The 14,089-nt window shown below is 35.6% G+C and overlaps 2 protein-coding genes across 5 annotated transcripts; both read right to left on the reverse strand.

The window, feature by feature from the left end:
- Positions 1-721: 721 nt before the first annotated feature.
- LOC125187016 (villin-2-like) lies at positions 722-9,949 on the reverse strand. 4 transcript variants are annotated; one of them, XM_089059017.1, is made up of 25 exons: positions 7,427-9,949; positions 7,030-7,076; positions 6,804-6,948; positions 6,554-6,692; positions 6,316-6,415; positions 6,162-6,230; positions 5,841-6,077; positions 5,583-5,760; positions 5,355-5,487; positions 4,967-5,126; positions 4,740-4,890; positions 4,556-4,659; positions 4,317-4,475; positions 4,150-4,218; positions 4,004-4,072; positions 3,770-3,901; positions 3,189-3,317; positions 2,888-3,035; positions 2,763-2,773; positions 2,549-2,689; positions 2,338-2,463; positions 2,145-2,201; positions 1,564-1,813; positions 1,269-1,480; positions 722-1,167 (listed from the first exon to the last, which is right to left on the reverse strand). In XM_089059017.1, the coding sequence occupies exons 4-25, from the start codon at positions 6,607-6,609 to the stop codon at positions 1,054-1,056; spliced, it is 2,805 nt and encodes a 934-aa protein (XP_088915143.1). In that variant the 5' UTR covers positions 6,610-6,692; positions 6,804-6,948; positions 7,030-7,076; positions 7,427-9,949; the 3' UTR covers positions 722-1,053. The 4 variants fall into 4 exon arrangements, with proteins under 4 accessions (XP_088915143.1, XP_088915144.1, XP_047939479.1 ...); XM_089059018.1 differs by lacking the exons at positions 6,804-6,948; positions 7,030-7,076 and having other exon boundaries at positions 6,554-6,630; XM_048083522.2 differs by lacking the exons at positions 6,804-6,948; positions 7,030-7,076.
- Positions 9,950-11,711: 1,762 nt separating this feature from the next.
- On the reverse strand, positions 11,712-13,498 carry LOC125189165 (uncharacterized). Its single transcript, XM_048086415.2, has 3 exons — positions 13,361-13,498; positions 12,157-12,265; positions 11,712-12,080 (listed from the first exon to the last, which is right to left on the reverse strand). Exons 2-3 carry the CDS (start codon positions 12,248-12,250, stop codon positions 11,932-11,934), a joined length of 243 nt encoding a protein of 80 aa, XP_047942372.2. The 5' UTR covers positions 12,251-12,265; positions 13,361-13,498; the 3' UTR covers positions 11,712-11,931.
- Positions 13,499-14,089: the final 591 nt, after the last annotated feature.

Consider the following 14,089-nt stretch of genomic DNA (forward strand, 5'->3'; position numbering starts at 1 on the left):
TTTAATCGAAATTATTCGTTGGTGGAAATTGTTTTGAAAAAATTAAAATTTGTACATTAAGATAAAAAGTAGTACTAGTATTAAAAAAATTAAAAGTCATATATTTATATGCAAATAATCTTTAAAATAGAGAGATGGTTAGTGGATTTCAATATTTGACCTCTATGACCAGGCAAATTCAATGACACGATTAATGCATTTCTAGGTTTTACAAAAGAGACCGTCTCGTTTAAAATAATTTGGTGCTAGTTTGGAGCTTAATTTAACCGTAGACAAGGCGAGCTCAAACGGATAATTTTATTGAGCCGAGCTCGAGTTTGATGATGCTCGGTTTGTTGGGTTAGTGAACATGTTCGGATTCATTTGCTCACAAACATGTTCTCAAGTTTGTTAATCGAGCATGTTCATGAACATTCGATTGAGCTTGAACAGCAAGAGTGATGAATACATTTTGAATATTTTTCAAGCCATGCACGCACGAGGTCGAGTTCAAATTAAATATTCAGCATCACACTAGCCGTCGGCCGAGCTTAGTATTTAGATGGTGCACGGAGCTCGAACCGACTAGTATTAAGCTCGCCTCACTTATTAAGTGGCAAAACAATTGACATAGGGTTCGATATAAATCATTTACACTGCAGCAAATCGAACTCTTCCTTGAATATTCAACCTTCCATGAATCACAACAGGTCAATAATACTAACAAAGATCAGACAACTCATGAAGCAATTCCATCTCTTCTAGTCGCATAGTGTAATACCAGTTATACACCCTTTCAATCAAACAATATAAGTAAATAGTCAAGATAAAATTGATAAAAAAAAAGGATGCAGAAATAAATCAAATTAAGTTGTGTAGCCATCAACTAGAAGCTGCCAAAATCCAAGAATGCAGAGAAAAGTTGGAAGTAGAGGAAAGGAACCGAAGCCAATGCTGACAACTTGCATCAATGGTGAGAAAAATCTTTCAAGCATGTTGGTAGCCCTAGTAAAAGATAACATGTGGTCGAAATATGAGATGAAACACGAGGACCTGATTTAAAATGAACGTTTTCTAGAATAGCTCAGCTTTCTTTTTAAGAAGGTCTTGCTTCCATTTCGGGTTCTGGTAGAAAGCTTCTTTGCTCATCTCAAACACTGTCTGGAAGTCTTCTTCAGAAAGATAGGCCTAATAGTCAATGCACATTCAAAAAGGATTAGTATCACTGTGATGATTTTTGTAAGAGATGAACAGAAGAGATGAACAGAATCGAAGATCATGTAAGTAACCTCTCGTCGTTTGTAATCAATCCCTGGAACGGACTTGGATTTGAGCTGCTCGTAATCATATGTTCCCTGAACAGCTTCAGAGGCGTATTGTTCGTTTTCCTCCTCATTAGTCTCTTCAGTAGGCTCAGCTGGCTCCAAATCTTTCCGTTCAAAATTTTCTTTGGCTTCTTCTGCAAAGGCAGACGCATCTTCCCTCCTCCTTGGAGTTCGAGCTATAGAATAACATTTTGCCACAGGGTTAATTTAATGCGCACTTGCATTCAAATGAACTTTCAGTTAGAGAGAGCAAGGATACCAGTAGGGCTAGATTCTGCATGCGGACTTCTTAGCCTTCGACCTGGAGATGAATCAGGTGACCGTTTCTCAGCGGTCAAAACAGAAGATAGAGCAGCCACCGCAGCAGCTCTCTGAGAGCCTTGGCCTGCTCCAGCCCTAGGGGCTATGACAGGCTTCGGAGATGAAGTCCCACTGAATGCAGAGTTCAAAGCTGCCAAAGCTGAAGCCCTTTGAGTTGGTCCTCCGTCATTCGAAGCATTGGACTTGTCCTGAATTGCACACAGCTTAGATCAAGTAAATATAGTTCAAGAAAAATGCTGAGACATATACTACTACTCCCTCCATCCCACAAAAGATGTCACACTTGTGGGACGATACAAGATTTTAGGAGGTTTTGTTTTGTGTGTTAAATGGAGAGAGAAAATATAATTTTTATATTAATGTGAGAGAGAACTTTTACCAAAAAGGGAAATGTGACATCTTTTGTGGGACAAACTAAAAAGGAAAGTGTGACATCTTTTGTGGGACGGAGGGAGTACTATATAACAGATTGAGCAAAATAAATCATCAAAGACAATACTGCAAAAAATGCAAATTCACCTCATTGCCGTCACCAAATAGTTGCAAGACCTTCTTTTGGAATGAGTTCCCATATAGCTGTTTAAGTGAAAGAAGAAAACTAAGTGCTCGTGTCAATGGACAAACACAAAAACGTGTTTGAGAAAACTTTAGAATTTTGAGCACTTTGTGATCTCCTGTAGTACTAGGAATCACAAATATGTGTGTAACATACACTTGCTTTTGCAGAATCCCATGAAAAATATGTGGTGAAGAAGCATGGCTCATTTCCTTCAGTGACTTTGTAAAGTGGAACATTTGGGGCCAACCCGTCGAGTGAGCCAGCCATCTCCACGTATTTCTGTGATAAGTATCAGCAGTCAATAGTCTTTGAAAGAACAACTTCAGCAATCAAAAACATTTAAGACGATGATCACTAGTATTACCTGTCCAACCTCAAAAGCAGATTTTTTCTCTTTTGTATCCACTAATTGGCCAACCCAAACAATCACTTCAGCATGTGTATCGAGTATCAACATATCCTCCGTTAACAGATCATCTTGAGAGAATCCGTATATTTCTTCAACCTGTCGTGTAAGACACTCTTGGTTTAGTGCTAGAATTGCTACGTTATGACCAAATATTCATTTAATCTCGTACCTCAAATTTTCCTGGATTCAATACGCCAGCATGTCATCAAAAGAAAACAAGTTAGAATAAGCAAAACATTGTTAGTTCCAAGATATCTAGAGAGGAGTGGAAGTTTGCATCAGAAATGTTGCTACCTTTATTAAAGGAGTAAGAAAACAAGTGAGGATCCCTGGGAGCCTCGGGTGTGGTCTTCTTACTGGTGTAAGGCTTTTTTCCTCCGATAGCACCCCAGAAGATCGAGCTCTCGGTTCCTTCTTTAGTGTGCTTGATTGGTGATCCAGGCTGGGTTCACGCAGAAAGTGTATCAAGATTGTCAGATGCAAAACGAGATGTACAAACCATTATACAAATTTAATATTCAAATGAAAAGAAATTCTGCTTGATCTTACGTATGATTATTCACAATTATATATTGTACTTTTAGTGTATGGATACCTTGAGAAATTCTGCAACCTTGGCACCTAATTTCTGCTGGTCAACACTGCTTTTATTTCCTATCCAGCAGAATACTGTTGTTCCAGATTGAAGCACAAAACAGTGATTTGAGTTCAATGATGTGGCTACCTACAAAGACAACAGAGTTGTGATATAAACAAATTAGATAAAGTTGATCCAATCACATGACGAAGCAAATGTTACATCATTTTGGGCTCATATATATCATATCAAATAGAAATGGTATCCAATTTAATATTCGAATGGGATCTTCAAATATGTCTTGCAATTCCTTTCCAGACAAGTTTCCAGCTAGTAATTAAGATATGGGAGATGTAATAATGGTTTATTGCAACTTCATAGGTCTCTCTCTCTTGATTCAAAGATTGGTAACCAAAATATAAGAGTGATTAGATAGTATTTATTTTCCTGGGGAAATCGTACCTAGTTAGTGGTTGGTGCATCATTGAGTGAAAAATATAACAACATTCATGGATTCTTTTTAAGTAACATTGCGAAATTCGGGTTTTTGGGAAACCAGGAAAAAATTACTTTGAAAATAACCGTCACATTAAGCATACCGCATCAACTTGAAGAGCTTTATTATTATGCAGAGAAGTTCCAGATAAGCGGAATAATGCAACGCCCTCTCCAGTGTAAGTCTCATCATTTCCGCCATTTATATGGTCCTTGTAACCAGAGCTCATTCCACCCTAACAGAGATTTAAGGATGTCAAAGAAATTTTTGACACTCCACTTTATTTGTTCATAAAGATCACACACATTTCTCTCCAACGACAAGTAGTGAAAGGCACCTTAAGGGTCACCATAGGCTGGAATATGGCTATAAATTGAGGTGGCTCTTTCCCTTGATATATTCGGCCCTGCCAAAAGATTCATCAAGTTGTAACTTTGTAATTATGCAAGTATCTAATTTTAGTGAAACGAGGCAAAATGCTACCTGCACCGGCCTCCCTTTAAGTGTGTTATACATTGTATTACATAATCTAGTAGCTGTCTCTACTTCTTCCTGAGGATTAAAAAAGTTTAGTTTGATAAATAAGATTAATAAAAGATTATTTTCCATTGAATGTAGATTGTTTACATAATGTGTACGCAGCAATGTACCTGAACACTGTCTTTTCCAATCCAACTACACAAATAGAAATCTTCCTTTCTTTCATGCTGATTGTATGTGTAGAGCACGACGTAGCAATCCCCACGGTAAAATTTTCCAATATCTTCTGCAGGAACTGCAGTTTTCTCATTGCCATTGATTCGCCAAACCTGGTAATATCACACAAAAGTTCAAACATCTTCAGCTAAGAAAATACATTATACCACACACACATGAAAGAAAATCAAACCTCTAGTTTTCCACCTCCTTCAAGCAATGGAGGAACGATGTCCTCGATAACTGGAGCCTTTTTAGTAGCTGCCTTCACGCCTCCACCTTGCTGTTTCAGTAAAGCTGAATTTTTTTTTTGCAGAAAATACACACCTCAGCAAACATGCCAGCAAATATCTACGTGTCTCAGCAGTAAAGCGTACCTGCTACTTTCCCCCTTCCCTCCTCAACAACAGGAGTAGTTGATGCTGTTGGCCAGGAGTCAAATTTGGACTTGAAAGCATGATTCTCATGACCTTGAATAAGCCGGATTATTTGTGTTGATTTTGGTCTGTTTTGGCTAGTAACAAACTCCTGAAATTGTCAAGAGGCGTTGAGAAATCAAATAATGCATATTATTATAGTATAAAATGGGAGGTCAGATTTCCACCTCTGCAGCTTGAGTGGCAGCTTTTCTCTCGTCGACTTGAGTTACCCGGCCAACCCAAAGAAATATCTCATTGCCACAATCCAACAGATAACATTTTTCATTTTCAAGAAGTGACTTGGAAAGCTCTCCTTCTACGGCATTAGCATCGCCACCTTTTATGCTGCCAAGAAGCAATTCAATAAGATCAGTTCTTCCGGTAAATAATTGGGAAAATCACTTTGTACCTCGACTAATACATTGAGGAAGATGAGAAGGTTTTAAGGAAAGAGCAAAAGACTCAACATGGATTCTATCACTTGTTACACATTTTTATGACATTTAATGGTAGACATACGACTTAGGAAACATTTTCTAATAGAGAACTGCGACAGAATTACTAGACAACCACCTGTAAAGTTTTGGAGAACTCTTCTCCGCAACAATATCATCGTCGGTAATAACCTTTTTACCAATCGGAGCAAAGCCTCCGAAGAGAACCCAAAATTCACCGGAATCTGATTCAGCTTTTAATTTTCCATCATCTGTAAACAAGGAGTACAAACAATTAACGGAGATTCATCATCACATACACATAGATAAAGACGCGAGAAATGAAGGATAGAAGATCGATTCTTACCAACTATTGCAGCATCACAAGTCCCTTCATGGTACTTGTCTTTCAGAAACTGAACTACTTCTAATGCTTTTCCTCTTTCTTGAATGTTTGAGTTTGCACCATTAAATTGATATATCTTGTTTTTTGTGTCGAGGATAAAAATATCATCGTGATTCAATGATGACCGGGAGAACGGAACCTGCATGACACAGAGGACAAGTTAATATTCACAACCAAACACTTCGAATAATGAATACTCAGTAAATGTATGCTTCCTACCTGCTTCATCCTTACAACTCGTTTTCCTTTACAGGTGTATAATCGAGTTTCAAACTCTTCTTCTTCGACTGTCTTGAATCCGGATGCAAAACCACCTTCTAATGGTATGATACAAGGTTTAAAGTATGACAAGAATTTGTCGGACTCGTGCCCTTGCAATTCTCTATACTGAATAGCGCGGCCGCCAAGAACTGCATCAAGTTCGACCGTTTTGATGGCTGCAGTCCCTGCTTCGTCCTAAGAATATGTAGAACATCATTGTAATAAAATAAAGCGCAATGAGAGTGCTTCTAACAGAAATACAAATGAACAGAACTATACTTGGCTAGTTTCCTTTCCGAGCCAGAAGTGTACATCATAATGATAACCGCCTCCTCTTCCAGCAATCGTCTGCACAGAAAAGCATTGCAATAAGTCTAGAATGCATATATCTTTCTCCCTATATGAAATACAACATTACTCTAACCGAACCAACCTGTAGAACAATATATGAATCTCCAGTGTGGAATTTACCATAATCAGGTTTTGGCAAGGGAACTGGTTGGAAGTTCTCAATTCTCCATATCTCAAGCCCGCTATCATATCATTAAGTTTTAACAAGATATGCATTGTTCACAACGAATAAATGATAAAACAAAGATGCACAAACCATTAAATATGTAGTACAAAATATGATTATAAATAACAAGCATTGTCTCTCTAATTGAGGATACGCTTTCTGACCAACTCCCTGAAAAGCAGGTTCCAAAGATTTTGCTGTGTTAGACATTAGGTTATACCGTTCTTGGCCCTGAAATGGGAACTGGATTTTTCAAGTAACTAGTGATTGAACTGGCGTCAGTGGAGCAACAGCTGAAGCAAAGCAACAAAAAAAGTTTCAGCTTTTACTAGTACCCCTACCACACAAAAGTAACATCCCAAAATAACCTATAACGCAAACGAGTTTCTTGTGATTGATCATACCAGCAAAGTCAATGAAGAGGAAATCCAACAACAGCCTTGCCAACTAAGTACCTCTATATGAGAAATGTAGCACTAAGTAGAGCCAGATACAACGATCACTAGAATCCACATTTAGGATCAAACACTTGCTATAGTGTCCACAAACCTAGTAAACCAGTTTATAGGGCTAAACAATTCTTTCACAAATCGAAATCAAAGATGTACTAATCAACAAAAATCACCATACTCTTCACTCTTCAGCACTGTTTCACTAAATGATCATATCGATTACATCTGTTCCAGAAGATCAAGTCAGCTCTCATAACAAAAATTCAAAGCAATTCCATCTCACCATCAAACGATCGATCATACCACCGATCAGCAACATACAGAAACAAAAAATGCAATCACAGTCGTTACAAATAAAAACTGGACGAAAACATAACGGAATCCCTAAAAATCCACAAATAGGAAAATTGAATCACAAAACCCTTCGGAAACTCCAATTATTTCTACTTTCAGAATGTAAAAAAGCAATGCGAAGAAGAGAAAAGGCAACGGAGCTGGCAAAAATGACGCGACAAAGTGAAAAAAATGATATGCATTGAGAAAAGACAATTGAATAATTACTGCATGTAACCTACACCGATGAAATCAGCGTTGCAACTCTGTTTTTGATCACGCGATTCCCAAAATTCGACGATGATTCAGAAAATTTGTTAAGGAGTAGTATAATACAATGCCGTTTTGTGAGGCAGCGCTTGGGCAACAATGGAGTAGGATAGAGAGAAGAGAAAACAGAAGGAAATGATAAATATAGAGAGAGAAAGAATGTGGATGAGCATTACAGAGCAAAGATCCGGTGATGGTGGCAGCACCAGCCATGTTTCCTTTTCTTCTTTTTATGGGCCTCCTTTTTCGGTTTTCATTTTTTTCTCTATTCATTCTTTTTATTTTTTTTCTTTTTAAGTGTTATGTATTTTTATTTTAAATTATTCTCACTTATTATTACTTGCTTTGATAATTCTTTTTCTTCTTTTATTTTTTTTTTCTTTAGTGTAATTGTCCAATAATGCGTATAGGGTCGCCCCGGCACTAAACTGAGAATGACATTTATATCAAAAATAAGATTTATTAATATTCCAATAGAAACAGTTAGGATTTTATATTTGTGATACCATTATACATATTGTTCAATATCATTTTAAGGAAAATAGCTGACAATTACAAATTGATGCACGTTTGAGATTTGGGAGGTGTGATTTCCACAATTTTAGTCATATTTGTTTATTATTGTGGTTTTTATTTAAATATAATCTGATGATGCATGTCCAATATTATATAGCAATATGTGTATTATTACAATACATAATATTACATCATCATATGATTATCAAAATATCATCACAGTAGTATGTCAACATTTTTTTGGGAGCGTAATTTTCAAGGTAACACAATATCATCGTAATATAATACCTGAAATCATTATATGGTCATCAGAATATAAATATATTATATCGTGTAATATGGACTATTAATACTACAAACTAAAAAGCGTTAGAGATTTGAGAAGGTGATTTTCGCGACACATGTGCTTACCCATTAACAACACTTTCATTTTGTGATAATATTGTTTGATAATGTGATATTGTTGTGAATTCCGATCAAATGTGTGACATATAGAATATCATTATATAGTGTGTCGTTCTAACATAACACAATATCATCACAATAAATGTATCAGCATTAAAAATAAAAACCAAACATATATTATTAAAAAAATTGAATCTTAATTAAGGAATTAATAAACTGCACACTTAAATGTCCTTTTAATAGAGAATTAATGAGAAAATATTGGTACGTCATAAATAAAACTGTTAAATCAAAAGGTGGATATTGGTTCTTAATTCTTGATCACAATACTATATTCATAATCAATTCTCCTACATCTCATATTCGACTAAGACCAAAGAGGAATTAAAATATGGAACAATTAACGACATATGACAATCAAATTTGATTAGTTATTATCAATAAAGTTAATTATACCAATTAATTTAACGATCAATTAAGATAATCTCTTGATTCTTGTGAGATTTGGCGTGGTTCGCTTAATTAAACTTAAAAAGTTACAATGATGTACGTATTCATCAAGGTCATGATGCTATAAATTTTTTATAGAGTTGTAGTGATGTACGTACACATCAACGTTCTAATGCTATAGATTTCTTAAAGAGTTATATAGTGACGTACGTACTCGTCCAGTATAGATTTGATGTATGCATAGATTCAAATTATTCAATCCTAATAACAATTTAGATATTTAAATCTAAAAAATTAATTTAGCAAATAAGTCACCCAAACATTGAAATATGATAAAGCCACCCACACTGTTTATTTAGTTTAAATAGTGCTTATTTAGTGTTTATAATTAGTAAAATACAATGCGTAGAAATATGATAAAACTAATTTAACAAATAAGTCATCCAAACAATTCGAACTCAATTTAATAGTAGCACTTGACTCAAACTGTAGTCATAATAAAAAAATATGTATACATATTTAATTTTATTGCATAATATATTAGAAAAATGGTTTAGTTTTAAAAATTTAGTGTAGTAGGAGTAGTATTTATTAATACTACAAACACATAAAAGTGCTTCAATAGTTAAAAAAATTCAACAGTAAATATTCCTTCACAGTATTGAATCATGGCGGCAACGAGCTCAATTTTACCGTGAATACGCACGGCAAATCGGGCATGAAGAGCACGAAATCAGCCACCGCTCTATGCACTGCACTTGTCCAGAATCCCAATTGCGAACTCCGACAAGCAAATCGCGCACTCCTCCGCCGCCATCCCCTCCGAGTAAATCAAAGACTGGAACTTGCACATGTGTTTGATGGCGAAGTTGATCCCCAGACCGCAGATTAGGGTGCAGAAGAGGAAGACGACGACCAAGGCCGTGTTTGCCTTGGAGTACGGCTGCCATTGGCAATTCTCGACATCGCATTTAGTAATCTTCTCTCTCGATTTGGTTTCTGAGTTGGCTCTTCTAGCTGAACTGCTAGTACTGTTTTTTTCCGTACTACTCTGTTGTTGTATCTGAATTTTGGGAATAGAGTGTGTGTGAAATTTGTGATGAATTATAGAGATGCTGATTTATTATACTACTTCAAATTTAAACGCATTATCCTCTTATCACGAAGATAATGATTGATTTGATCCATTAGTGCCACGTATTCGTATTTGAATTTATCTTGAAAGAGAAGAGATGTGTTTTAAGTTTTAACACTAAAAATCTTTGTTTTTTTTTTTTGTGTTACAAATAATTTGAACATCAAGTAGAGGGACCAAATAAGCTCATAGTATTATCTTTTCATCTGATCAATATTTAGTGGGGTCTATCTTCATAATTTAAAAAAGAGTCATCATCATGTTTAGGAAACTTCTTTGACCCTTACTTCATGTTTAGTGGGGTTTATGAAATATGTGACTCTAGTAATTTGTCGTATCAGCTCATCTATTATCGTTTTGAAAGAGTTTTTGTTTGGCTTTATTAGTGCCCAGGTGTATATCTTGGTTTAATTTTAAGTGTTAGCTATAAATAAGGTACTGTATGATAGGACTGTGTGTCGTTTTTAGTGATAAACTGAATAGTAGTTTCGTGTTGGATAAATGATAGTACATTGAAGTTCAATATTGGACTGTATCATAACCCAAAATAATAAACAAATAAAACAAAGAACGAACTTGCATAAATTCAAGTCTCTAATAATCTCATCAATTTTTGTACACCTTATGGAACTCGGAAATATAAAATCACTGCTGTTTTGGGTAGTTTGTCACTCTTGTGACCCTTGCTAAGCTAAGCGATTGGATCAACTTTGACATTATCAAAAAAGGGTCCACACATATGACCAAAAACACCATCTTACTATCTTAGTATGATCAAATGGATTCCACAAGCAAACTGAACATTCACACTTTTCTTGCCTGAGAAAGCTTCCGCGGTCATCATCTCGTGGCATCTGTTCTTAGCGTCTCTAATTGTGAAAGTGAGGCCGTACCATTTCTTTTCAACCGTGCTAATAATTTGTGCTATTGCTGTTTCTCTGCCTCCATTCTTAGTTCTTGACCGCATAAGCACAGAGTAGCTAACGATATAGACTTGCAAAACGAGCTTTGAAGCCTAATCTGGTGTTAGTTTTAGGGGCAGCCTGTCCTCTTTATAGGGATGGATTGAGGAGAGAACCACAGGTTAGTTCTTGTATCCTGGGATTGTGGAATGTGACCTTCACAGTGCTGATTCTTGATGGAAGGCTGAGCACTATATCATTTGCTTGTAGGAAAGAAATGCCTGTAGCCTTGAAAGCAGCTCTGCCCTGCACAGATAGCATGCCTGTGAATCGGCCTAAGATGAAGAATGTTGTCTAGATGCTTCAAGAGATCGAGCAAGATTAGAGCTCATTCTCAACCAGAGAAGAGGGCTTTCTCTCTTTGATGTCAAGAACACAGTGTGCAAGAACAATCCCTTCAACAGATTGATGGATTTTAGGATTGGCATCAAGAATTTTCATTGAATTGGAGCTCTGATGTTTTATAGCTAGATGGGGAGGGGGTTATTAGGAAGATACATATGCAGCATAATGTATTCCAGAATTTCTCTTACTTTATCAAATGTACATTAAAATCTATTGCATTCTAAAAGTGTTTAGTAATTTTTAGGATAGTTTTTGGTAAATGATTGAAAAATAATTGTTTTTAGTAAATGATTGAAAAAATAATTTTAATCGAGATTTTATCCCAATTGTTTTAAAACTAGTATAACTAAAATATAATTGCTTGTGCAAGTTTGCAAATAATAGTCGTAGTTAAACCACAGTGCTAAGAGTATTTGAAATCACCTGCCTCAAAAGCATGATCAATGATCAAATAATCATAACCATCTCTTTCAATGGTGAGACAAATTCCAAAAATATGTCAAGCATACAGAACTTATTTGAAAAAACTCAACAGAATAAAGTGGAGAGATCTACACTCAACCAATTAGCAGAATTCCAACACGAGATTCACTCTGCAAATTGTATTATGTCATGTTTAAGCACAAGAGGTCTAAATCATGGGTGCACAGAGAAAGGACTGCATTTACTCGTTGAGGGAGGCTTTGACGATGAAGTTCTGGCTGCTGATGGGGTTCATCACCACTGGGGGACCGGCAGTTCGCGGCCACGCTCTAAACTTTTTTTCAGTTGCCAGCTCCCATTCTTTGTTCGAAACTGTTGAAGGAGTACTACCTAAGGTCGAAACGCCGTTCGTTATTGAACCACCAGAGACAGTTACGAAGAACTGAATTAAAACTGAAGTACATACCTCCAAAAATCTTCTTGTCAGAAATCAAATAGTCACACACATATGCAATACCAAGGGATCCAACAAAAGCAGAAAAGATAGCTTTGCCTGACATTTTCAACTCCCAAAGCTGCAAGTTACATTATGTAAGAAGATGTATAATTTATACTAAAATGAATATATAGTTGAAGCTATATGAAGATTGACATAAATGAATTGAAGGGAGAATTTCAACTGCGTGCATTCTAGATGAACATGAACTCAAAATCATCAAAGTTGATGTTACAAATCTAAAAACCTAAATGGCTTACATAATAAAACAAATATGTAACAAGAGATTAGATGCTCATTTCTGAAGCAACCAACCCACATAAACCCTCAGACAAGAACGCGGATAGAAGATTTGAGTTGGAAACCATTTTATGTTTTCTAGATGGCCTGAAATTTTTATAGGGCCATAGACTTTCTCGGTAAAACAGACTTACACATGATCATAAGCCAGTGATCAGAAATACTTCTTTGAATTATTGTGTTTTGAATTGAAACTCAACCAAGCTTACAAGATACATGCTGTAGGGAAAATATCTAGTACAAAACACTAATTCAGAGTCCAAAATATCTAGTACAAAGTTGAAGAAATTATAGAGAAACGTGTCTACTACGTAATATTCACAGTGGACGTGTAGGGAAAACATGCGTCTAAACGACGACATAGCTACCCATCCATGAGGCATGAACTCTAGAAACTCTCCATTCTGTATAAACAGTTGGAAAGTAGGAACATTTCAATGACTTTCCATCTTCATAAGTTGAATCAGAGCATACAAATATTCCCAATTCTTGAAAATTAGCAAATCTAGTGGGAAATTCGAATTGAAACACATCAGGCAGTCTTTTTCTTCACACAAATTGGCCATATTATTAGCAGCTATTTCCCTAAAGCCAATAACCCGTCCCTGGTATTACCATACAATACGAGAAAACAATAGCGATACCCCAATCCAGCACACAAAACCCTAATCTCAATCAAAATTATCATAAACCAGCTCTAAGTTCATAAATCTTACTACAACATACTATAAAATAATCAAATTGAAGCAAGATGCAAACACCGAAATCTCAGTAACAAAAAAATTTCATTAAAAACCTAATTTCTGGATCAAGATTATTCACAAAAAAAAAGAGAAAGAAATGAACGACCGCGGCCACAGGAGAGAGATCTTACGCGAGAAACTCGGCAGATTTGCGGAGACGTAAATCTTTGAGGTGGGATTGGAAAATGAGGAACCGATTTTTGACTTAAATCATTCCATATATATATCCCTAGAGGAATTAGGGAAACCCAAACGACAACGTTTCACGATGTATTAGAATTTTGAAATGACCTATTATAGGAGTAATATAGGAGTAATATTATGGAGTATAAGATACTCATAAAACAAGAAGTACATACTATTTTATATACTTAAATATATACTATTTGGGTTACAATCAATGTCAAACTAATTTTTAGAGCCGAACTATTGAACTCGTCATTGTTAGTTTGTTTTAGATCATTGTAAGACATTGATGGCTTGTTTTAGGTCATTTTTAGTTTGTTATAGGTCATTTTATAAAATCTGAATTTAAAAAATATGAATGTCATTTTTAGATCATTTTATATCATACTTACTATCATGGCCTAAAACATATTTAGAATGACCTTCATATTATCTAAAAATAACCTCCGGGTGATTATGCAATAAAATTGAGTTTTATTACATCATCCTTTCGCTTTTGTAAATTATACTACTACAGTTATTGATGGTCTTATGATCCAAATACTAAATTTACTTTTACAAGTTTCAAATTTACAAACCATTTCACATATTTTATGAAAATAGATTTTTCTCATGCAACAAAATAATAAGATTGCGCTATCTAATTCAAACATGTATGCAATGGACGGTAAATT

The sequence above is a fragment of the Salvia hispanica genome, chromosome 5, assembly GCF_029641045.1.
Source record: "Salvia hispanica isolate PSC_SH4W2 chromosome 5, Shi_PSC_v1, whole genome shotgun sequence".
In the NCBI taxonomy this organism is placed as follows: domain Eukaryota; kingdom Viridiplantae; phylum Streptophyta; class Magnoliopsida; order Lamiales; family Lamiaceae; genus Salvia; species Salvia hispanica.